Source organism: Primulina huaijiensis, chromosome 17, assembly GCF_012295235.1.
Source record: "Primulina huaijiensis isolate GDHJ02 chromosome 17, ASM1229523v2, whole genome shotgun sequence".
NCBI classification, from domain to species: domain Eukaryota; kingdom Viridiplantae; phylum Streptophyta; class Magnoliopsida; order Lamiales; family Gesneriaceae; genus Primulina; species Primulina huaijiensis.
In genome coordinates this window covers 15,897,528-15,920,948 of record NC_133322.1, presented here as the reverse complement: position 1 = coordinate 15,920,948, position 23,421 = coordinate 15,897,528, and the positions used below count along the sequence as shown (strand labels likewise).

The 23,421-nt window shown below is 35.0% G+C and overlaps 2 protein-coding genes and 1 pseudogene across 2 annotated transcripts; 1 reads left to right on the top strand and 2 right to left on the bottom strand.

Annotated features, from left to right (window-relative positions):
• The first annotated feature begins 7,511 nt into the window (after positions 1 to 7,511).
• On the top strand, positions 7,512 to 9,521 carry LOC140962337 (auxin-responsive protein SAUR50-like; annotated as a pseudogene).
• A 146-nt stretch (positions 9,522 to 9,667) lies between these two features.
• Positions 9,668 to 11,337, bottom strand: LOC140962336 (uncharacterized). The gene has a single exon (XM_073421204.1). It carries the CDS (start codon positions 11,275 to 11,277, stop codon positions 9,910 to 9,912), a length of 1,368 nt encoding a protein of 455 aa, XP_073277305.1. The 5' UTR covers positions 11,278 to 11,337; the 3' UTR covers positions 9,668 to 9,909.
• An 8,707-nt stretch (positions 11,338 to 20,044) lies between these two features.
• LOC140963519 (casparian strip membrane protein 1-like) lies at positions 20,045 to 21,136 on the bottom strand. The gene is made up of 3 exons (XM_073422874.1): positions 20,767 to 21,136; positions 20,570 to 20,693; positions 20,045 to 20,437 (listed from the first exon to the last, which is right to left on the bottom strand). The coding sequence occupies exons 1-3, from the start codon at positions 21,042 to 21,044 to the stop codon at positions 20,222 to 20,224; spliced, it is 618 nt and encodes a 205-aa protein (XP_073278975.1). The 5' UTR covers positions 21,045 to 21,136; the 3' UTR covers positions 20,045 to 20,221.
• Positions 21,137 to 23,421: the final 2,285 nt, after the last annotated feature.

Here is a 23,421-nt window from a genome sequence, read left to right as displayed (position 1 = left end):
ACACACACACACACACACGCACATCTATAATTGCACATTATATTATATGCATATACATATTGATTAAAATTAAATAATCATCATTTAATTTCTTTAATTAACTCATTTGATAATTAATTATATAATCATCTACAATATTTTACAAGAATTTTATATATATTAGTAGTCACTACTACTAATACTATTATTTAATTAGTAAATTTTAAATTTTCTAAATAACTAATTGTGAACTCAATATAATCCCAATTGATGACCGGACATTCATATAATAAAAATTGAAAATTTTGAAAATCAAAATTTTCACTGTCTATATTTGGTAGCTGTCAGTTTTGTGAACTCATTAACCAAACATGCAGTTCCACTCTCTTTTTTCAATTGGCAATTAAGCTAACTTTCATTTCATCTATCTTTTGTAATCAACTTATAAACTCATTTATAAGCATTCTATTTGATCTTCATCAAATTACAGTCGCCAAATTCAACTTTTTAAACTTCTACTTTCTCAACGAGAACACAAAATCTGATACTTGTCCGACACTCAATGGTTCAGGGATACAGCTAGCTGTAAGTTCACAAATTCATATGATTCAGAATAACATTTATTCTTATTTGTATTTACCCCAATTAACCTCATTCTTTTCATCAACACCTTGATCAAGAATGTTAGAACTCATTTCTGATTGCCCTCAACGGATCATGATAAGAGCGTCTAATAGCATCGCCCCATGATCTCCTAGGTATCACTGCTAGTATCTACGTGAACCTTAAGTCATGGTTAACGTACAATATAATATTTTCAACTTATATATTCCGATCGAATCTACAATCATTGGTATATCAAGAGTTGCATTTGAATTCGATAACGATGTGATTTATATTTGAGTACTAATAGTGACATAGTAAGTGCAACTGGGGAAACACATTTCCAAAATGCACACATTTTACTTTGGCCAGAAATTCCTTGCACTATTAACTCGTAAGATCATATAAGATATCATCAACAGTAGGAAAACAGTGAATCTCCGACTATAATGTATTTGCTCCTACGTATTTTGAAACTATATCCAACTTTGCCACCTGATGACCCTCAATGGAGTCGGTAAATGGATCAAATTGTATGCTAGTACATAGAGCATTGTCTCAAGTCAAAGGACTAATAGTTTACAAACATAACCGTAGACTATTCAACTCGATAAGTAAAACCACTTGGACAGTAAGAGGAATGGTTGTTCGGTAAATCATCCCATGATTATCAATCTGTATGAATGGACATCATCATGCCCTTACCAATAAAATGGAGTTTATATCACAGATGTTAGTCTCAAGTTGAAGTGACTTTTATCCTTATTTTAGGCTGCTGATTCAACTAGGAACATGTTTAAAATTTATACACTTCCTAATGAGTTTCATGGTCTTACGTTGAGAGGTACACCTCATGGTACCTATGATATATTCAAGGACTTTTTCTATCCTGCTTGCATGATTATAGAGATAAAGTAAATGTCATAATTGGATAAAATCGTACAATATTATTAAAATAAAGATCGTTTTTTATATCAGAGAAAATAAAACCCAAGACACAAGTTTGCTAGTTGGGCACCTACTCTAATAATCTACCACTTTCTCTATAGCCAACTACACATGGATTTTAGACCTATTGGTTCACGATGCTTCTCAAAAAATGGTCCTGGCAGGGGCTTCGTCAGTAGATCAGCAATGTTATCTGCAGGGGCGACTCTATCTATTGATATGTCTCATCTTCCCACAATATCTCGAATAATGTGGAATGTTTGGATCGCTGATGAACCAGTGTTATCGCAGTATACCGAGATTGGATCAACAGTTTGAAGAATGACCGTTGGAACATTTCATGTTTGTAATCTTTGCTTGATTTTTATGTTAACAAAATTTGTTAATTTGTTACTAATAAATCTACCTAAGTTCGCATAAAGCTGAAACTGAAATTATCAGTTACGAGCCAAAACTGAAGCTGTCAATGATGCTAACTGAAAGAACCAATTGATCACATGAACTGAACCAGTTCAACTGATGCATCGTAGAACAGTTTAACTGAATGTCCAGCTGATAGGTAGTACAGCAAGCCCGGCCAGCTGATGAAGAGTTCAACTGATGAAGATCACATCTGACCAATTAGACTGAATCAATGAAATCAATTCAACTGACCAGCCAACTGATTTCATCTCATCAGAACAAGACCAGTTCAACTGACCAGTTCAGAACATCAGTTAAGAGCAATCAGTTGTAGATCACGACAAGCTTATTTAATGGAATTCAGCTGTTCGCAAAGGTACAACACAGATCTCAAGGAACGCAGATCTCAAGGAACTAATTCAAATGCAACGGATACAATAATTGAGTCTCACTGTACGTTCAAGACTTATCACCTATAAATAGAAGATCAGTGAAGACTCGATACAATAGAGAGTAAAAAGAGAAGAAGTGTGGACGAAAAAGAGGGTGGGCACTCATATTGCTTATCAGCTTTCAAGAAGCATTTTGCCCAGCCGAGGGAACACTCCTTAGATATATCAACTTAGATTAGAAGCTTCATTTCCCTCAGTGTGTGAGAATACCTTCGGGTTGTTATCATTGTTCAGTTCTCACACACGCATACACCACCACCAAAATTACAGTCTTGCACAAAGACATTAAACTTGTGTATGTAGTCTTTGACACATAGACGTTAAAGAAGTGTTGGCTGGAAGGTGCTGCCTTCAGTCTAGACTAGGAGTTCAGTTAGGCAGTAGGTAAGTCCTAAGCTGGGTGGGTTTGTACAAGTAGTTATATAAATCAAAGTCTTCTAGTGGATCTTACCCGAGGAGGTAGAAGAGATGACGTAGGAGCAGTTGAAGTTTTCGAACATCCATAAACATATCTTGTGTTATTTATCTGTTTAACTTCTCGTTTTGTTCTTAACTGATTTGATCAGTTCAGTTCTATCCATAACTGAACTGATAGATGTCAGAACTGATCTCATGTAATATTCAGTTATTCAGTTGGACATGATATAAAATATATCAGTTTTTTTAACGAATGATTATTTTGAGTGCCTTCCGCTTGGTTTGAAAACCAAACTTGATCTAATTCATCGGTGTACACATTCTTAAAACACGAGCTACTGCAGCTCATGGAGAATATTGTGTTTGAAGCACTCTCCCAGCACACGATCCTTCAATGACAGCCAACTCTTGAACGAAATTCCTCATCCAAACCCCCTCTTTTACCACAAAAGATGCAACTATGTATTTGGTCTCAGTGGTTGAATCCGTTGTGGTGTCTTTCTTGGAACTCTTCCAAGAAACATCACTATTATTGAGCTTAAATACAAATTCAAAAATTGATTTCGAATCATCCATATCTTATTGGAAGCTAGAATCAGTATAGCCTTCCAATTTTAATTTTCCACTCCCGTAAACCAAGAACAAATTCATAGTTCTTCTAAACTACTTAAGAATGTCTTTCACGGCCTTCCAATGCAATGGACCGAGATTCTATTGATATGTGCTTACAACACTCAGTGCAAACGAAATATCCGATCGAGTAGATATCATACCATATACTATATTGCCTATAACAGGCGCATAGGGAATGCGGCTCATGGTTCCTCTCTTGGACTCATCCATAAAGAATCTTCTCAGTATAGTATCGATATATGTGGATTGAGTGAACTCTAGCATTGTAAGGCCCTATAATTAATTATCCTCTATTTTGACATATTTAGAATGATTATTGGGTTGTAAATTAAAATAATTAATTATACAAAATAAATTCAGCGAGTTTGTTAAAAAATATGTATTTTAGAGTATCGGAGGTAATACGATATAAAATATATCCGGAGTTTAAATAACACGTGAGAGAAAAATAAATTCAAACCAAGTCAAATGAGCATAAGTTACTATTTTTAGTAACTACTTGACATTTACATATACATATACATACATTTACCATAATTAGAAGAAAAAGAAGAAAGAGAACCCAACCCCAAGCCCTACACCATGTTTCTCATCACCCCTTCCTGCATTTTCCAGCCACTGTGTAGCTTCTAGCTTCACCTGATTGAAGCTCCGATCGTTGTGGATTGTAGATGAGTGTTGGACGCAGCTTGTAGGGGCTAGAATCGAAGGAACCGAGCAGCTTAGAGCCCTTTTGCGATCCATCTGCATGCGTGGTTCCTTCCTTGCATTCCAGTAAGTTTAGCTTCAAGTTTTGGTTGATTTGTGGACTAGAGTATTGGATTTGAAATCCATTTCATTCCTCTAATTCCTGCTGTTTTTCTAGCTCGTTTTTAGTCACTGTGCAGCTGCATTTCGCTCTTTTCCGACGAGCTCCGACGAGTGGCGTCACCTTCAGACTGCTAGCGACAAGTTTAAGTTCCGATCTTGACGAGTTCGAGCCCGAAATTCAAGATCTTGTTCGTATTGTAAGCTGTTGGTTTTAAAGTTTTTGGCCGCTCCGATTTAATTCATTTTCGTCGGTTGAAATGCGTTAAATTGACGTATTGAAACGTCCTTTATTTTTAACTTTAAAATATAATAAATACTACTAATTTTTTTTTTACTTTTTTATAAATATTTTCCTCCAACTTCGAAACCATCCAACATAAAAACTAATATTTAAAAATCTTAAATGCATAAAATCCATAAATCGTTACCAACAAAATCATACGTCAATTTTAAAAATAATCCAAATACTAAACTTCAAATAAAGCATAAAATCTTTAATAAAATACTACTCAAAATCTTTACTTCAAAATTTAAATCTTAATCTAATGTGGAAAAGAAAAGTCCCTCGAGAGTGTACTGTCGGACTCGATCCACTCAAGCGTTAGCGCACCCTCAAGATCATCCACACCTGCGACCATCCAAACCTAGTGAGTCTAATGACTCAATGCGTTCTAACCATACATAAAAAATAATACATATACATGCACATGCAGCTTTAAAATAAATATTTTAATTAAATAAGCTGGCGTAAAAACTCATAATCATATATAAATCATAAATCAGTTAATCATAAATCTTTTCATCATCGTATAACATTTTAGATGAAGTTTGATCCTTAAAAGTGATTATCCTTTATCATATCATCATGTGGTCGATTGATCAGTCTATATACACCAAGTACCTGGGGGCGGGGCGTCAGAAACTCACGTCACTAGACCGTGGCCAAGTATGAAAATACGATCGTTGGCTTCTTCTGAGGTCTTCTCCCGTAAACAGGCTCCTTGTGGGGCTTTTGCCTCACGATATCCCCAGTCAAATCCTTTATATCACAGTCAATTCATATCCTTCAAAATATTTTTTCTTTCTTTTTATTTATAAAATATCGTATCCTTCAAAGATCGTAAAATTGCATTTTTTGGGAAAATCGTTCAGCCTTATCATATATCGTAAAATATCATATTATCATCATCAACATTTTAAAATATCATTTAACATGTATTATGATTCTTCGGGATACTGTCGGACCTTTCGAACTACCCGGGACGTAAAATGATCATTTTACCCTTGTTCCCTGAACTTCCCAATTTTGACTTTTTCTTACTTTTACTGGCTCGAACCTATCCTAAACCATCATATAAGCTTAAATTTGGCTTCTAATAATTTTCTTAGAAGTAAACCCGAGCCTTTCGATTTAATTACTTAATAACTAAACCGTGAAACGTTTTAAACCCGAATAAATTCGAAACTTAATATTTTATTCCCAAATTTAAATATAAGTTTTTCATCCCTAAACTACCCTTTTGAACCATGAATTAGCCCTCGTGAACCACCGTTCGAAGATCTTTTCTTTCCCTAGCCAAAACCGAACCCTAAACCCTAAGTCGAGCCACGTTTCCCAAAAACCTCGAGCCACCTGGGACCAGACCTTGACCAGACCCTCGTGGACCCTACCTAGCCTTGCCATAGCCAGCCCCAGCCGTGCGCATGGACCTTCCCTCGGTTTTGCACAAGCAGCGTCCCTCCCTTATCCTCCTAGGCTCGCGACTGCTCCTCCCTAAGCCACCCCTTCCAGCCAACCTAGGGACCCTTCTAGGACCGCACCGAACCCTAATGAGTCAGCCCCCGACCGACCATAACCCTGCTCACAGCCCTGGCCTAACATCCTATAATCGAGCCCCAAATTCTCCAAGGTGGCCGCGACTTCTCTCGTTTGCGTGGCCAAGAGTCCAACCATGCTAGGACTCTCCCTAGACCTAGGAAACAGCCATCACAGCGCCTCAACCGTGCTTGGTTGAGCCCCTGGTCCAGCTGCCACTAGCCGTCGCTTTAATCCAAAGGAAACCCTTGAAAACCCTAGGTTCTAGCTTTTATCCATGCGTCCCCTTATGCCAACCTCCAGCCATCATTCTTCGCTTAAATGTCTCATTTCCCGACCCTCAAAGGTCTCATATCGGCGACGTGTCTTTGGCAATCATAACACAATTCATATATGCATCGCAACACTGAAACTTTGAGAAATACACGTCCAAACATTAAATAATTTGATCTAAGCATTTTTCATGCTAGAAAACATAAATCATGCATAATATGATTTAATAGTGCTAAAATAAAGTTTAAAAGCATGTCTTTGCGTTTAGAACGTTCGAATATTCAATCGTTGGAGCAGGTTGCGAAGAGGAACGAATGGACGACGAACAACCTTGGATTTTTGCTCTCCAATTTTTTGAAAATTTCAGTGTGTGGTGTGTGTGATTTTCGGTTGCCACTAGGAGTCTTAGAACCCTAGGTTTGATTTTATGATTTTCGAAAATTGGGTGTTAGATGTTAGGGTTTTAAGGTTTTAGGTTTGAGAATAATTAGGCCCATTAAAACACATTTAATTATAAAATAAAAGTTTACAATTTTTTTTTCAAAAATAATAACTTTTGGACCTTTAAAAGTCCTTCGTTTAACTAAAATCGATTTTCCGGATAAAATATGACTCGACTCGTAAAATCTAATTTATTTTATTTTACTCGTAGTTGGGAAGTAAATTATTTTTAGGTTAGTTTTGAAATATTTATAGATGTTGACGTGAATCATTTTTATGCCTCAAAGTATTTAAATTGTTTATTTTTTTTTCAGTTTCGAATTTTTTTTTGGTTTAACTACTGAAATTTTCGAAAATATTGTGTAAGTTTTTATTGAGTTTAAAAGTTAACAATTACTTGGATTTAAATAGATTAAAGAAGATTTATTTTCCGAATATTTAAATAGTAAAATAGGTATGAGTCATTTCAATAACACAATACCAAAAACTCATCTTCATTCTCAAAGTTTCGGCCAACACAATTGTTTTTTTAAAAATAATTTGGGCGAGAGACCTTTTGCCGCCGCCACCCTGTTACCTCCGCACCGCCTCTAGATTTCTAAAATTCGGACGTTCCAATCTCAATACAGAAATTATTTGTGATCTTTAAAGGAACAAAGTCCCCGATCGTAGACTTAATTAGACGATCAAACGAGAGCGATCCGTTCGAAGGGATATACAAGAAAGACTATCTCCGCTTAAAATCCGGAATAGTTTGGGGCCAGCGTAGAATACGCAAAGATAACAATTTTAAACATCCTATGGATATTTCAATTCATACAGTGCCTAAAGAACGTTTCAAATGTCAAACAAAAATTTTAAAACTTCTGATACCCCTTGGGTGCGAGAAAACGGTATTCATACACAAATATTGGGACAAAGAATCATACCATGTGCGACCTGCGATTCGTGCTGTAAATTGTCATGGTGGCCTTTACAGCAAGTGGAGAAGATCGTTCCTGATGATGTGCCAAGGGTCATTTGGTAGTGTATGTTGGAGAATATAACAAAAGATTTGTTATCAAGATTACTTTACTGAAGTATCCGCTCTTCCAGGTATTGCTAGATCAAGCTCGAGAAGTGTAAGAATTTACTGCTGATTCAAGACTGCATACCCTGTGATGAAAATCTTTTCCTCATTGTTGTTCAATGCGCCAAATCCCCAACTGATCGATGACTTCCACTGATATGTAACCTACAAGTCTGGAAAAATTATTTCATCCATTGTCATTTGTCTATTCGTTCAAATGACGGTAAGTTCACACATGACCTATTGCACTCTTGTCATACACATATCACCGCTTTGCCATCCAAATAGACTGCCTCATCAAGGGACAGAGAAGCTAAAAGATTCAACTCAACTGATTTGCGTCACCAGCACAATCAATACACAAAGCAATATGCATAAGACAACTCATAAGCATTTTGATGCTTGACTGATCAATTGAACCACGAACCACTACATCTGAGCTTTCCGTATCTAGCAAGACACCATGAATACATCGGCATATGTTGAGACCTGCACTTGATCCCATAACAATCAGAGTGATAGGAAGCAGTCAAGTTAGAAATGGTTCACAATTACAAAAGAATTGCAAATGCTGGTAAATATATTCCAACAAGAATACCACGAGAAGAGCAGACTACCACTAAGATTGTACTCAAACATCATTCAAGCCGACCAAGAATCCAATTTCTGGAATCAGATTTAAACCCAAAAAAAGCTAACCAAGTCCAAAGTTATGTAACCTAGCCAGTTGTAGTCTTGTCGCATCTTCCGGTTTTATGTACATATTGCTAACGCTCCAAAGAAACAGTTGAAATAATTTTATATCCTGCAAATAGGAAGAAAAAGAGAAGAAATAGCCCATGAAAATCACAAAAAAGAAAGTATTGAGGGTCTGTTTGGTTTAGATGTAGTGTGTTTGTCACTGATAGAAAACAAATCAATTTTTTTAAAAAAACACTAGCATATCAACCTTTTAAGAGTTTTTGCTGCTTTTTCACTTAAAAATTGCAATATGTCAGAAACTGTGGCTGATGTAGTTCTTGTCTGTTTGTACTTGGTCATGCAAATACTTAAGTTTTTAAATATTTTTGATCTAGTAATTTGTCCAAACTTAACCAAGTAAGTAACCCACTGGCTGAATATAATAAACTGATAAGATTTTGGATCTAACTAGCCAATGAATTAAGGGAAACAAATGTGCTGATGTCTGTGGCTGCCAAACAAAGTGAACAAATTATGATAGCCAATTCATATGCATTTAATGTAGAGAAAGAAAGACTTAGAACTTAGAAGCCCATAAAAATTTAAACTGTGAAGCCACAGATGTTTATTAAACTATGAACCAGTGTTCTACTTAGACAGGAAAAAAACATGCTCGTCCAACCAGAAGCTTATGCATCATTACCATGAAACTAAGAACAGCATGAATGAGTGTACTTTTACTTCAGCTCTTCAAAATCAACCATTCGCAATCCAATAAAGCAAGCATCACAAATAAATTACAAATATTTCGTCAAAATAACCGGTTCGGTAAGTAAAGGTAACGTGTGTTGGTTGAAAAGTTGTAATTCGTCAAATCACATAAAAAAACAGCCATCATCATATAGTGAATAGCTGATTCATGTGCCAAAAAACACTTTAATAGAAGTCCACCAAAGCAGCAAGAAAACAAAAAAATAATCTTGGTTCATACGCACTGGAATCAATTTGATGTGAAGGTAATGAATTTGCTGATATTACCCGACACAACAAAACTCGAGTAGAACGACCATTATATCGCCTTGCCACCAACCATCATTACATGTCTTGAAGGGCATTAAATACTCTTGTTACAAATCTGTACAATCATCATAAAAATTCCTGGAAGACATACAATCTCTTGCCTCATTCCAGAGTTTATAGAATTCATACAAATGGTAACATCAACAAACAACTGAAGTACTACTTCACATTTCCTGCATACTTAACAAAAGAAGCACAAAAAGGCTGACAGTGCTAAAGCACCTCAACTGAGCCAGTTACCACTACCATTAGTATAAAACTCATGGCATGGAACAGATTTTCATATTTAGGAATTTCCTTCAGGATCATCTACCAACGTCAAGCAGACCATCCAATTCTCTTCGCCCAAATGTCCGTCCAGCCGAAGAATCATTTTTATGCCTTGCTGCAAAGTAAAATACAAGCCAAGCCATCATGAAATAAACCTCCATCGATGACTGAAAAATCAGTGTGAAAACATCCCCAGACATCCTTCTCAACAACCATCTCCCAATGGATCCACAAATTATTGCTTCTAACCATCTAATCACAAAAGCAGGGTAAAACAATGCCATCAACATATTGTACCCTTCTTTCACAATCTCTCTGCCACCCATCCTTGAATCAACTATCGCAACCCAAGTATCCACTGCAAAAATAGAGCCCAACATCAAGTCACTAAAGAACCATGTTACAATAAACCCAGCACTCTCCCATTCGTGTCCAAGTACCCATGGTGCCACGTTGGCAAATGGCATAAACTTCATTCTCAAGAAAACCTTAAAGAACACGTATTGATCCTCTATCTCCCCAAAAAAAAATATCCCCATCAACTGAGCCATGGCGTCCCTCACAGCCCATTTCAGGAGAATAAACCCTGAAAGCTTCTTGAGCCCAATATTTGACCCATACCAAAACGTGCGAAAAAATGATCGGGAATTCCCCAGCAAATGATCCACTACTTTCAGGAAGATAATTCCATTCACCCAAGTATATGTAACTATAAATGCCACTACGACATACACATAAGCAGCTGATAGCACCCCAGCTAAAAAGAACAGGGAAGTAGCATCACGGCGCCCCAGTTCAAAACCCTTGATCAAGAAATCCATATCGACAACTGCATTACCATCATCCAGTCTGCTACCCTCAAATTTCATCTCTTCTTCTTCCAAAAACGAAACGTTTTTCCTGAATTCTGGCTTAAAACTGACACCTACAGGCCTAAAAATTTTGGGATAGGAGAATCCGTGATCAATGATCGAGTTAGAGAATCCGTAATCGGGTTTGAAGTCAGAAAGAATCACAAGAGTCGCATTAGGGAGGAACTTATTAGAGGAAGGATGGAAAAGGGAGCGGTCAAAATCAGAATCACCTGAGAAGAAATCATCGTCCAGAGTCCCGACACGCGAGAGGTGGAGAAAGGCGCCGCGGCGACGGTGGTGGTGGGTCCGGGTGGGTGCCAATAAATCGATACGGGACAGCAGGGATTTCAACGACGGGTCTTTGTCAATAAGGGAGTACAGATAGTGAGATGCGCTGTGAACGTTGGAGCGGAAGGTGAGGAGGAGGGAGGAGAGGAAGAGGAAAGCGAGGAGGTTGGAGTAGAACAACGACGTCGTTTGCTTCAGGATTTGGGTGGTGGTGGTGTGGCGGATGACAAGCTGCGGAGGCGGCGAATTGCGTTGGTTCATGGCCGGCGATATGCGATTGACCTTGCCCAATGATGAGTTATTAAGGGGCTTGGGAGAGGGTGGAAATGGTGTAGAATTATTTTTTTAAAAAAAAAAAAGAAATTAAATCAATTTTTTATTCACAAAAAGTGGAAATTTCACTCCTATTGTAAATTTAATATAATTTGTGATACTGCTTGTTTAAAAAAAAAATGTCATGCCAACTTTTTTTGGGTTTTCCACAGAGAAAGATGCTAAAGGGATAATTGGCTTAGGCCTTATAGCTTATAGCTTAATATATATATATATAGATTTGATATGCTGCACATATATAGATTTGATATGCTGCACACTTACCGTACACACCTATGTGAGCACCGACACCTCATCGGTGCTCACATAGTTGTGCACGGTAGGTGTGCAATATATANACAATTTTTTTTTTTTATAGTTCATATTTAAACCTAAGAATTGTTCTTGACATTTTGATTAATACTTGTACATTCCTGGAAGTTTAGTTCTCCTACCCGAGTATTAATCATGCGGCATACAAGGTGTCTTGGGTCAATTTACTTAATATTTAATTGTTACCATAAACTAACAATAATATCTCACAATTTCATGACATTAACCACGACTTATTTCTCTTCACCAGCTACCAAAAAAACTGCACAGAGAAACATTGGCCACTCACCGGTTTCATTTTGGATGCAGTATGAATAATTGAAATTACGGTCCCAAATTGGATTTCACTCAGCTTTTACCAAACTCGCGACGACTTTATCTTAGTTATAAAATGAAACGTCCCTTACTTTTAACTTTAAAATTTAAATAAATATGGATATTTTTTTATTTATAAACATTTTCTTCTAACTTCAAAACTATCAACATCAAAACTAATATTTAAAAATCTTAAATGCATAAAATCCATAAATCGTTACCTACAAAATCATACGTCAATTTTTAAATAATCCAAACACTAAACTTCAAAATAAAGTATAAAATCTCTAATAAAATAATCCTCAAAATCTTTAATTTAAAACTTTAAATCTTAATCTAATGAGAAAAATAAAGTTCATCAGGAGTATACTGTCGGATCCAATCCACTAAAACGTCAGCGCCTCCCTCAAAATCATCATCACCTGCGACCATCCAGATCTAGTGATTCTAATGACTCATCACGTTCTAACCATAAATATCAAATAATAAGTATACATACACATGCATTTAAAAATCATATTTTTATTTAAAATAAGATAGCGTAAAACTTGTAAGCATAAACAAATCATAAATCCTTTCATCATCGTATAGCATTTTAGGTGAATTTTGATCCTTGAAATTGACTATCCTTGATCATATCATCATGTGGTCGACTGATTAGTCTAGCTATACCAAGTACCTCGGGGCGGGCCGTCAGCAACTCTTGTCACTAGGCCGCGGCCAAATATGAAAATCACGGCCAAATATGGAAATACAATCGTCGAGCTCTCTCTGTGGCCCTATCCCGTAAACTTGTTACTTCTGGGTAGGAATGTAAACGATCCAAACCAAACCAAACCAAACTAAACAGTATCAGGCTTGAGCTTGACTCGTTTAAGATTGTTTGAGGCTCAAGCTCGGCTCGAGCTCGATTCGAGCTTCTATTATCAGGCTTGAGCTTGGTTTGTATTCAAATTACTAAGCTCGAGAAAAGTTCGAGCTCGGCTCGTTAAAAGCCCGTTTATCATGTTAATTAAGCCAGGCTCGAGCTTGATTCATTAATAGCTCGTTTATCGTGTTTAACAAGCATGGCTTGAGCTCGGCTCGTTTTCGAGCTCGTAAAGCATAGAATTGAGCTCGAGTTTAAGCTTGATTCGAACTTGTTAAAAATTAAATCTATCTATGAACTAATTTTAAATAAGATAAAAAATATAAATTTATTAATAAATAACCAAAACGACAAAAATAACAAATAAAAAATATAAAATAATTATATTATTGAACATCGCAAAATAATATATCTAATATCCAGATAACAAATATTCTTCATATATGCACTGATATCATCATATAAATAACATTGCAATAACTTCACTCCTTTAATACTCTATTTGATGTGTTCCAAATAAATTTTATTTTTTAATCAATATAAATTCATTATATTCAATTTAATATAATATTTTAGGATAATAATTTGTAAAGTTACTTAACGTGTATATGACTTGGTGATGTAAATTTTTTGGGAAAAAAATAATAAGTTGGTTTATTTATGTTAATTTATTATGTTTTAAAGAACATTTTAGTATAATGATATTCAAGTAATATAAAAAATGTAATTGTGATTATGTGGTGTAAATTCATCTTTTTTTCAACTATGTTTTGTGTTCAATTCTTTTCATTGACATTAGTAATAATATTTTTATTTTTCAACTCAACAAATGAGTCAAGTTCGAGCTTACGAGCTACCTAAACGAGTTGAGATCGAGTTCGAGCTTACGAGCCACCTAAACAAGCCGAGCTCGAGTTCGAGCTCGCGAGTCTATTATCAAACATGTTTGCGAGCCTATAATCGAACAAGTTTGCGAGCTCACGAGCCGAATATCTTTAGGCTTGAGCTTGGTTTGATTAAATTTTCGAGCCCGAAATTGAGCTTGAGCTTAGTTTGATATGATTAATAAACGAACTCAAACGAGCTTTTTATCGAGCTGAGCTTCGAATAGCTCGCAAACGGTTTAGTTCATTTATATCCCTACCTCTGGGTCCTTTTCCCTTACGATATCCTCAATCATATCTTTTATGCCACAGTCAATTCACATCTTTCAAAATATTTTTCCTTTCTTTTGATGTATAAAATATCGTATCTTTCAACAATAGGAAAATAGCATTTTTTTGGGGAAAAATAATATTGCCTTTGCATATATCATAAAAATATCATATTTGAATCATAAAAATTTTAAAATATCATTTAGCATGTATTATGATTCTTCGGGAAACTGTCAGGCCTTTCGAATTACTCGGGAAATAAAATGACCATTTTACCCTTGACCTCGAACTTCCCGATTTTTACTTTTTCTTAGTTTTATTGACTCGAACCTATCCCGAACCATCATATAAGCTTAAATTTGACTTCTAATATTTTTCTTAGACGTAAAACCGAGCATTTCAATTTAATGACTTAATAATTAAACCGTGAAGCGTTTTAAACCCGAATTAATTCCAAACTTAATATTTTCTTCCCAAACTTTAAACATAAGATTTTCATCCCTAAACTACCCCCGTGAACCACGATTCGACCCTAGTAGACCATGGCTCAAGTCCCTTACTTTTCCATAGCCATTTTCGAACCTCTTTATCCCAAACCAAGCCATCGCATCCAAAATTCTCGAGCCAACCCCCGAGCTACCTTGGACCCTACTGACCCTACTAGACCAGCCCTTGACCAACCGCACCAGCCCCTTCGCACCCTACAACCTAGCGATGGAAACATCCCAAAACATGCAAGGAAAACCCTAAATTTCAAGCCTCCACCATACACTTTTTTCGCTACTTTCCAGCCTTTTTTACCCCTTAAACGACATTTTTTACAATCCTTTAATATCCCTTAACAGCAACATATCATTTAGAAATCATAATCCGTCTCAAACAAGCGCAAAAACGTCAAAATTTTGAAAAATATTCATCCAACCGTCAAATAATTTGATAAATAAATTTTCATGTTTTAAAACATAAAACAAATATAATGATTTGAATGGTGCAAAAATAAAGTTTATAAACGTGCCTTTGCATTTAAAACACTCGAAATACGAATACCAAAGCGGCGGAACGTTGGTGATGAACGGAAGACGATTTCTACCCTTTTTCTACCATCTTTTCTTCTCAAAACCCCACCAAAAAGCCACCTTGGGCTACAAGAGAGTCCGGTGATCGTTGTTCGAAGGAAGAACGAGGAAGAAAATCGAAAAACGAAGGAGAAAAAAATCGAAAACTTCCTTGCCAAGACTCCCTTGTTTCGGTCGATTCCTTCAATTCACGTTATTTTTTGTGTGTGTGTTTAGGTTTTAGAGATTAATTATATATTAAAAAAAGCTTTCTAAATCACTTAATTAATGCGCTTAATTAACTCTAGTTTTTAATTAATAAATTAGGCCCCTTAAAATTGATAAAATCATCAGGTCTCAAATTAAAAGAGTTTAAAATATCTGTTTCCAAAAAAATCTCTTATAAAATACATAATTTTATTGCTCCCACTAAATAATTTAAATTTGACCTTAAAAATGCAATAATTCTTAAATTCTTTAAAATAAATATTTTCTTAACTAAAAAAAATTTTTAGCTTTTAAATCTTTAACACCTTAATCGTCTCTGGTCCTCCGTCCCGGCCAACTATCGATATATGCAATCGAGCAAAATTACACAATTAATCATTTAGTCACTCAAAATATATCATCCACGCATCCAAAATTATTTAATTAAAATATTTTAGCAATTTAATAATTTTCATGCATGCGGTCTACGTGGACTGATTTGCGGGCGTTGCAAATCCTCCCCTCTTTGTTTAGTCTTGATTATTAAAAATCTTAAGCTCCCTCAATCACTTCATACTTAATCTGATTGGCTTAAATTTTGCACTCTATCACACTTTCGATGCGTACTCTCTGATATGCCATCTTCCTATTTTTATACATTTATACCAAATTTTTTGATCTCAAAGAAATCAAAGATTTAACTAACTCTACATCCTCTATCAATTATAAATCATAAACTACCTAAGTTATTTTATCCTCCCAAAATATATTTCTATTTCTAAACCTAGTTTCGATCCATAGTCATCATATAATATCCATGATTATAGAACACCTTAGTGACTGGTACTTACTAAAACTCATTCTTGTCTATGCCAAACATATTGTGAGATTCATCTCGGGATTTTCTTAAATTCCCAAACCATTGACGCAACTGACGTGTAAGAATGTACGGTTCGAATTGAAAGAGGATTGGTTACGGTACTCGGAATTTCAAAATTAGTTTTACTATAAGGAAATCGAGCACCTCACTATATTGTGTAGCAAATAACAAAACAAACAAATGTCATACATCGTGTGTTTAGAAATTGTACATATAAATATCAAAGATTTATGTTTTTGACTCCAACTAAGTTGTAAACAACTTAGCTCTTGAGGGTAGACAATCTACAAGCTTCCAAGAGTACTCCTTGCTCAAATGAATCCTTTCCTTCAAATTAGGTCCACCATCAACAAAGAAGATCCACTATACTTTACTTTAAAAAGTAAAGTATTTTTCATTGAGAAGAGAATGCTCCAAACAACAAAAAATAAAAAAGCAAAAATGAGGGCATTTTTGGGGTGAAAATTTCGGCCATAGTGTGTGTGGAGGAGAGAAAGAAGACTTTTTTTTGGTGCTTGAAAAATTTAAAAGGTGCATGTACATGTCATGCTTTGTTTATTGAAAAAGTTGTCCCCCAACTCTTCACCTCCCTTGCATGCATTTTATTTGGGTTTGTAATATATACAAAGCTCATTGACTAATTTAATATCTCAAACACATTTGAGATAAATAAAATCATACTTGAATTTATTCAAGCCCACTAGTTAAATAATTATTTCCATTTGGGCTTTACAAGACCCAATGTTATTTAATTAATTCAACACTTGAATTAATTTAATTATTTGACTCTCCTAGGTCCACTAGTGTTTAATTAATTCAATACTTGAATTAATTTAATTAAGTCTATAACAATGTTTATAAAAATCACAATTTTCAAATACATTATTTATTTGGTCAACTTTTAATTTAGGAACACTTCCATAAATTAAAAGTTACATTCCCCACAATCCCCTTATAGAAGTCATAATTCTTTTTTCTTTGCGCTTATAAACTCCTTTATAAGCCGTTCAACACGTTGAACTATTTGAAAATATTTTCGAAAACTCGAAGACAATCCCGTAGAATGTGCACCGGAGAGGCGGAGGATGATTTCCTTGAAAGTTTGGAGAGGATTTTCGAGCTTGGGGGCTGGTGGAATTTCAGAAAGGTGCTGCTGAATGGGGAGGGGCGGCCACCACGTATCAATTTGGTTTAGGGCTTGCTAATGAAGTGATTAAGTCATAATATAAGGTGCTAATGGGCCCTTAATCAAAAATAAAGGGATTAAAAGGGTTTTGAGCCCATTAAGCAATTAAATAATCCCATCAAGCCCAATAAAACTCCAGAAAAATATTTTGTTTAGATACATTTTTGAAAATATTGTCCGAACCCTCAAACCGTCCTTCGAATAGTAAAAATTTGCGTACCGGTTTAAAATATGCCCGACGAGTAAAAATACCCAACCAAGGCCCATTTTCGAAATTATCCCATAAATACACCTTATATTAAATAATTAAAATTAATTATTCATTAAAAATATTTTTCCTCAATATCCACGGTCTCCATTCCTCGTTCGAGCACGAAATGCAACTTAAAAGTCATTATGCATGAACTTTAATAAACCATGAATTAAAACACACATTTATGCAATAATCATGCATTTAATGCATTAAAACAATTTAATAAAATACAAAAGAAGTTTGATAACTTGCATGCATGTGGTTTAAGCGAACATTCAAATTTTCGGGACGTTACATGATGAGACATGTTTTGACACGTTATGAATTTATACGACATGTTTACGACATTACCAATCAGGGTAACATTCCTTTACCAAAACGGGACAGCTGGAGAATTCTGTTGAGAACTCTCCATTGATACGACATGCTTTTTTTTAATTTTTTTTCCATTCATTACTTTCAGGATCAATCGGGGTCTTCCAAACTTTATCAATGATATGGACAAATTCTTAAGCTTTTAAGTTCATGAAATGTACGTTGCTTACTGTATTTTTAACTATTGCATGTTATGTTTATGTATTTGATATAACGTTGCAGGTTTGTTGAGTCTTTAGACTTACTAGGTGTGAATGATGCAGGTGAGTTTGTTGATGAGAAGGCTGGAGGTGCCAAGTCTGAGTAGGCAGAGTTGTTTGTGCGCACGCGAACCCGATGACCTTATTTTCTTTCGCACATCACGTTTTGAGTTAGGAGAAGACATGAATTTTTTTGATCATTCATTTTATTATGTTTTTGGTTATCAGGATTTTTACTCGCTCGTTATTGTTTTATATTTTTAAAATTGCAATATTTTTACCCGGTAGATGATTATTATTATTTTTGAAAGGTGATATTTTGAGCAGTGTTGCATGCATGCACGATTCATGTAATTATCGAGATTTAGCTTGTAAAAAAAATTAGTAGCATTTTTAAATAGTAAACGTTTCACAAATAGTAAACTAACAGTTTTGCATAGGTAATAGGACTCTTATTAACAGTTTAGCTTAGAAAACAAATACGCATGCATAATTAGTTTACTTCTTGAATTCATTTCGGCTAGGCTCTGTAATTAGTCGTCCTTCGATCAGCTTGACTTCTTTTCGGCACCTTTTTGTATCAGCTGCCTACTATCAGTGACATTTTTGCCTTCAAATAGTAAACCAACAGTTTTTCTTAAGCAGACGGTAGGACTTTGATTAACAGTTTAGTTTAGGGAACATATGGGCATGAATAATCAGTTTTCTTGTTGAATTCAGATCGATTATACTCTTTAATTATCTATTGGATCAGCAGCCTTGTTAATCACCAAAATATAAATGTTCTAACAGAGAGATACATATTTGAACACTTTTGCATGCTATCTATTTCTGACATTATCTTTTAGAGAAGTAACATATAGGAGACTGATATGAATTAAGTCAATTTACAGTCTCAGTACATTAACCTGTATTGTTTTTATAATTTCGATCTTTTTTTGCCCAAAATTGAAAATGACAACAAGAAATTTCTTACCCGATGGCCGGGTATGCCGAGTTAGAAATTAGATTTGAGGATTTTTATTTTTTGTAGGAAAATAGCATAAAAATAAAAACAAAAGTCCACATGTTTATAAGAGGGATGTATTCGATGTAGGAGATTTGTTGATATTTCCGTCTCAGCATATACAGCCGCAAGTTAAGCAAATTCTAGTAGTCAATTTCAATTTTTAGCAAAAAATAAGATTTAAATTGCAAAAAAAAAATGCAAGTTACTGCATCGAGACTGCAAATTGTCTCATAACAATGCTGAAATTGGAAAATAGGTAAGTTATGAGGTCAAAATGTATATATTTAAATTACTCTTCCAATATAAAATATTTTGTTATTATTGTTAAAAATATTTTTGAAACTTATTTTGAAAGAGAAATATATTATTTTTGCGGCCTCACTTGTGTACTGGTCCCGTGTCAGTCACCAACTCACTTCGTTCGAGAAAAAAAGAGGGAAGATAAAACCATGGAAGGAAATGACAAAATTTTGGGTTAATAAATGTTGATAGAATATTAATGATGTTCCAGTTTCAAGAAGTTTAGTTATCATCCACTTAACAAGTTCTTATTTGAAATATTTAGTCCGTATTCACTTATGAGTTGTAAAAACCTGGACTTGGTAATAAAATAGACTTGTTTTCATTAGTTTATGTACCTTAGAAGCTTAAACATTTTCGAAAGTTAGGTTTTAACCATGACTTTGATGATATTATCGACGTCCCGTCCCGGGATTAAGGTGTGACATCTTTTTCTGAGGTTGAGGCTACAATATGGCATTTTCCATTTTAAAAATTATCCTGTGTTTTGTATGATCATATTCTTTTTGAAGATTAGATTAGCATAAGTTAAAAAAAAGGAAATTAAGAAATATTAAAAAAAACCAAGAAAAATAATTAAATTACCACATAATCCAATTGTTTCCATTGAATTTAATTTTCCCCACACAAACACATTTCTATATCAACCACATTCCAATTAACAAACAATTCAACATGTACACATCAAACTCCAAATCCCAAATAAAGAGAAAAGAAAGTGCAAACAATAAAACCAAATTACATAATGTGAATCTTGTTTAGTGTTTCCGAAGAGACACTGCCGAGAGCACCACCAAGAAAATAAGCAGAACCACTGTGACAAACGCAGCCACCACAGCTCCACTGACACTCTGGCAGAAGTCATCGAACTGATCACATATGGACAGCCAATTCGCCCCCGAGTTCCCGTTTTGGGCCAAGTAAACAATGGCCGCCGAAGAACCTCCAGCCGAAGTAGCCAAAGCAACAGCCAACTGAAGTCAAATCAACCATATAATGATACCCCAGTATTCATAAAGTTTTATGGTAATGTTAATACATGCAAAAATTGACCAAATAAATTAGCTAGTGGGATTTATCTATTTGGTCATTATATAGAATCTTACTATATCGAAGAGAATTAACAGGAATCTTGGTGCTTTGGCAACAGGCCGCACGATGCAAACAATGGAGAAGGGTATGGAGAGAACAAGGTATCCAGTAACTATCGCCATAGCTATTACAAAGAACCTACAAGAGAAAATAGACCAAAATAAATATACTAATTACGTGTGCGATTCGATTATCGGGATCAGGAACTTACGAGAAAGTAGGAAGATCGTCATAACTGGCTTGGAACTGGAAGAACTGAGTGAAGAATGGAAGAGTTTGCTCAGTAGTTCCCATGACGACGGCGGCTCCTAAAGCCGACGTTGCCGCGCATATTCTGAGGATCAAGTCGAAAATAGATACACCCCTTTTGTAACGTGAGGTCTTGGAACGCACGAATGCCGCCGGAGCATCCACCAAAAGGGGTGCTTTCCCTTTCCTTTCTCTGCTCGTTTCTGCTACTTCAACTGTTGTTGCATCGGTTTTCTCCATTTTTGTTCAAGTTTTTCTTGAATCTGTATTTTCTAAAGAGATGATCGAAGCTTGATTTATGGTATGAATATTGGAGGAGAGATTGAAGGTTTATATAATGATGGTGGATTAAAGTTTGTTTAATTTTTGAAGGGTATATGTGAGATAATGGAGCAAGAGGAGTTGTTTGCTAACTTCTTGTTGAATTAAAAATTTATATTGATATATATTTGATAGTGTTTTTCTGAATTATACGAGGAAGAATAAATACTATGTTGGAGTAGATGGAGATTCTTGAGTATTAATATTATATTAGATTAGTGAATGTGGATTTTGTATAATTAAAGATTTGATTGAAGTAAACTTTAATTAACATATTGGAATATTGAACTTATTTATTTAGTTATTGACCGACTTAAAACAAGACATTGCCTAATCCACTAAGGGTAAAAAATGATTTTTATTTGTGAATTATGTTGACCAAAATTATCTTGCATTAGCATTCAATCGTGCTCGTTATTTTTTTACGGAAAATAATAAAATTTGTATCGTAATTTGATGCAAATCTGATTTAATTTAATCATCCAACTGATATAAATTTCATTTTTCTATAATTTTTATTCGTGGAAAATAGGAAATTCAATTTTATGTCGTATCAGAAATGTCCCATGTTTTCAAATATGACTAATGGAGAAAAAATATCGATTTTTTGGTATACTGGAGTTATCATACCGAAAAATATCGAATATATCAAAATTTTTGATATACCGAAATTTTTGGTCTGTTTTTTGTATTAAATTTGAAAATTTTCGCTATACACCGAAATACTAAAATGTCGAAATAATATATACAAACTAAAAACTATATAACATTTATAAATAGCAGAGTTAGATTTTTAAATATTAAGGTATTTTTCGGTATAAAATAGTATATATCGATACCGTACAGAAATCTCGGTATATCGCGTATTTTTCGGTATAAAATAGTATATATCGATACGTACAGAAATCTCGGTATACTGCCACATTTCGGTATAATTGGGAAGCTATACCAAAATTTTCGATACGGTATCGGTAAAAAAAATTTTAATCCCATAATTTTCGATGCGATATATGGTATATATGTTTAAATATGACATTATATGATATACTACCGTTAAATTTAGCTGGAGCCATTCGATATGGTGCTTTTGAGATTGGTGCAACACCAGAGACCAAATTGATTTCAAATTCTACCTCTCTATCGGGTACTGCACCTGGTAAGTCCTCAGGAAAAACATCTAGAAATACTTGGACGACTGGAATATCCTCCAACTTTGGGGCATCTTCTTCTTCGACTTCATTGATCATTGCCAGAAAAATTTCTTTGTCTCTTTTTAAGGCTTTCCAGGCTTCTGAGGCAGATAGAATAGATTTTCGTTCTTTGGATTTTCCGTGATATATGATTTCCTCTTTAATTGGAGTCTGAAGTCTAACATTTTTTTTTGGCAGTCTACTATGGCATGGTGTTTGGCTAACCAGTCCATTCCAAGAATGATGTCAAACTCAATCATATTGAGTTGAATCAATTCTGCCTCAAAAATCAGTTCACTGATACAAATTTTACTGTTTCGATACACCTTGTGGGTTTCAATTGTTTTACTTGCAGGTGTTGCCACTCTTAACGGTTCGCTAAGATTTTCATGCTCAAGTTTTAGCTTCTTAGCAAATCTTCTAGATACAAATGAATGTGTGGCACCACAATCAAACAAAGCATAAGCAGGCATTTCATTGAGTAAAACAGTACCTGCCACCACATCATTGGTGTTATCAGCTCCTTCCAGGGTTATAGCGTACACCCGAACGTTAGTCTTGTTTTCATTTTGTTTGCTAGGTCCAGTCCCTTTGTCTTTGTTGTCAGGACAATCTTTAATCCGATGACCCTCCTTTCCACATTTGAAATAAGAGCCCGTTTTTCTATAATATTTCCCGATGTGATTTTGCCGACATGTAGTGCACCACTTCTTTTCCTTGTTGCCAGCATTGTTAGAGTAGGTGCCCTAGATCCAAGTGTTGGCCGAGTGTTCACAATAAAACTCTATGTATAAATAATCTTATTTTAATAATATTTGAAATTATTGTTTTGGCACATCTTTATCTGTATACACATGCTAGTTGCATAGATAAAGTCCTTGAATATACAAATAGTAGAAAGAATATGAGATGCTCATATGATGAGTATCATGAAACTCATATTTGGAATACTGTATATTCTAAACAGTTCCTAATCGATTCAGCCGCCGCTAAGAAGTATATAGGCCGCTCGAGTTTGAGACTAGTATCTGCGATGTGAGTACCATGTTTCATGGGTAGGGGACATTGTGATGTCCGAGCATGCAGATAGGTGCTCCTGGTAGAGT

Coding starts and splice junctions, on each gene's coding strand:
- LOC140962336 (XM_073421204.1), bottom strand. CDS start 11,277: ATGAACCAACGCAATTCGCCGCCTCCGCAGCTTGTCATCCGCCACACC.
- LOC140963519 (XM_073422874.1), bottom strand. CDS start 21,044: ATGGAGAAAACCGATGCAACAACAGTTGAAGTAGCAGAAACGAGCAGA. Junction 20,694..20,766: donor GACGATCTTCCTACTTTCTC/GTAAGTTCCTGA, acceptor TTTCTCTTGTAG/GTTCTTTGTAATAGCTATGG. Junction 20,438..20,569: donor TGTTAATTCTCTTCGATATA/GTAAGATTCTAT, acceptor ATTTGACTTCAG/TTGGCTGTTGCTTTGGCTAC.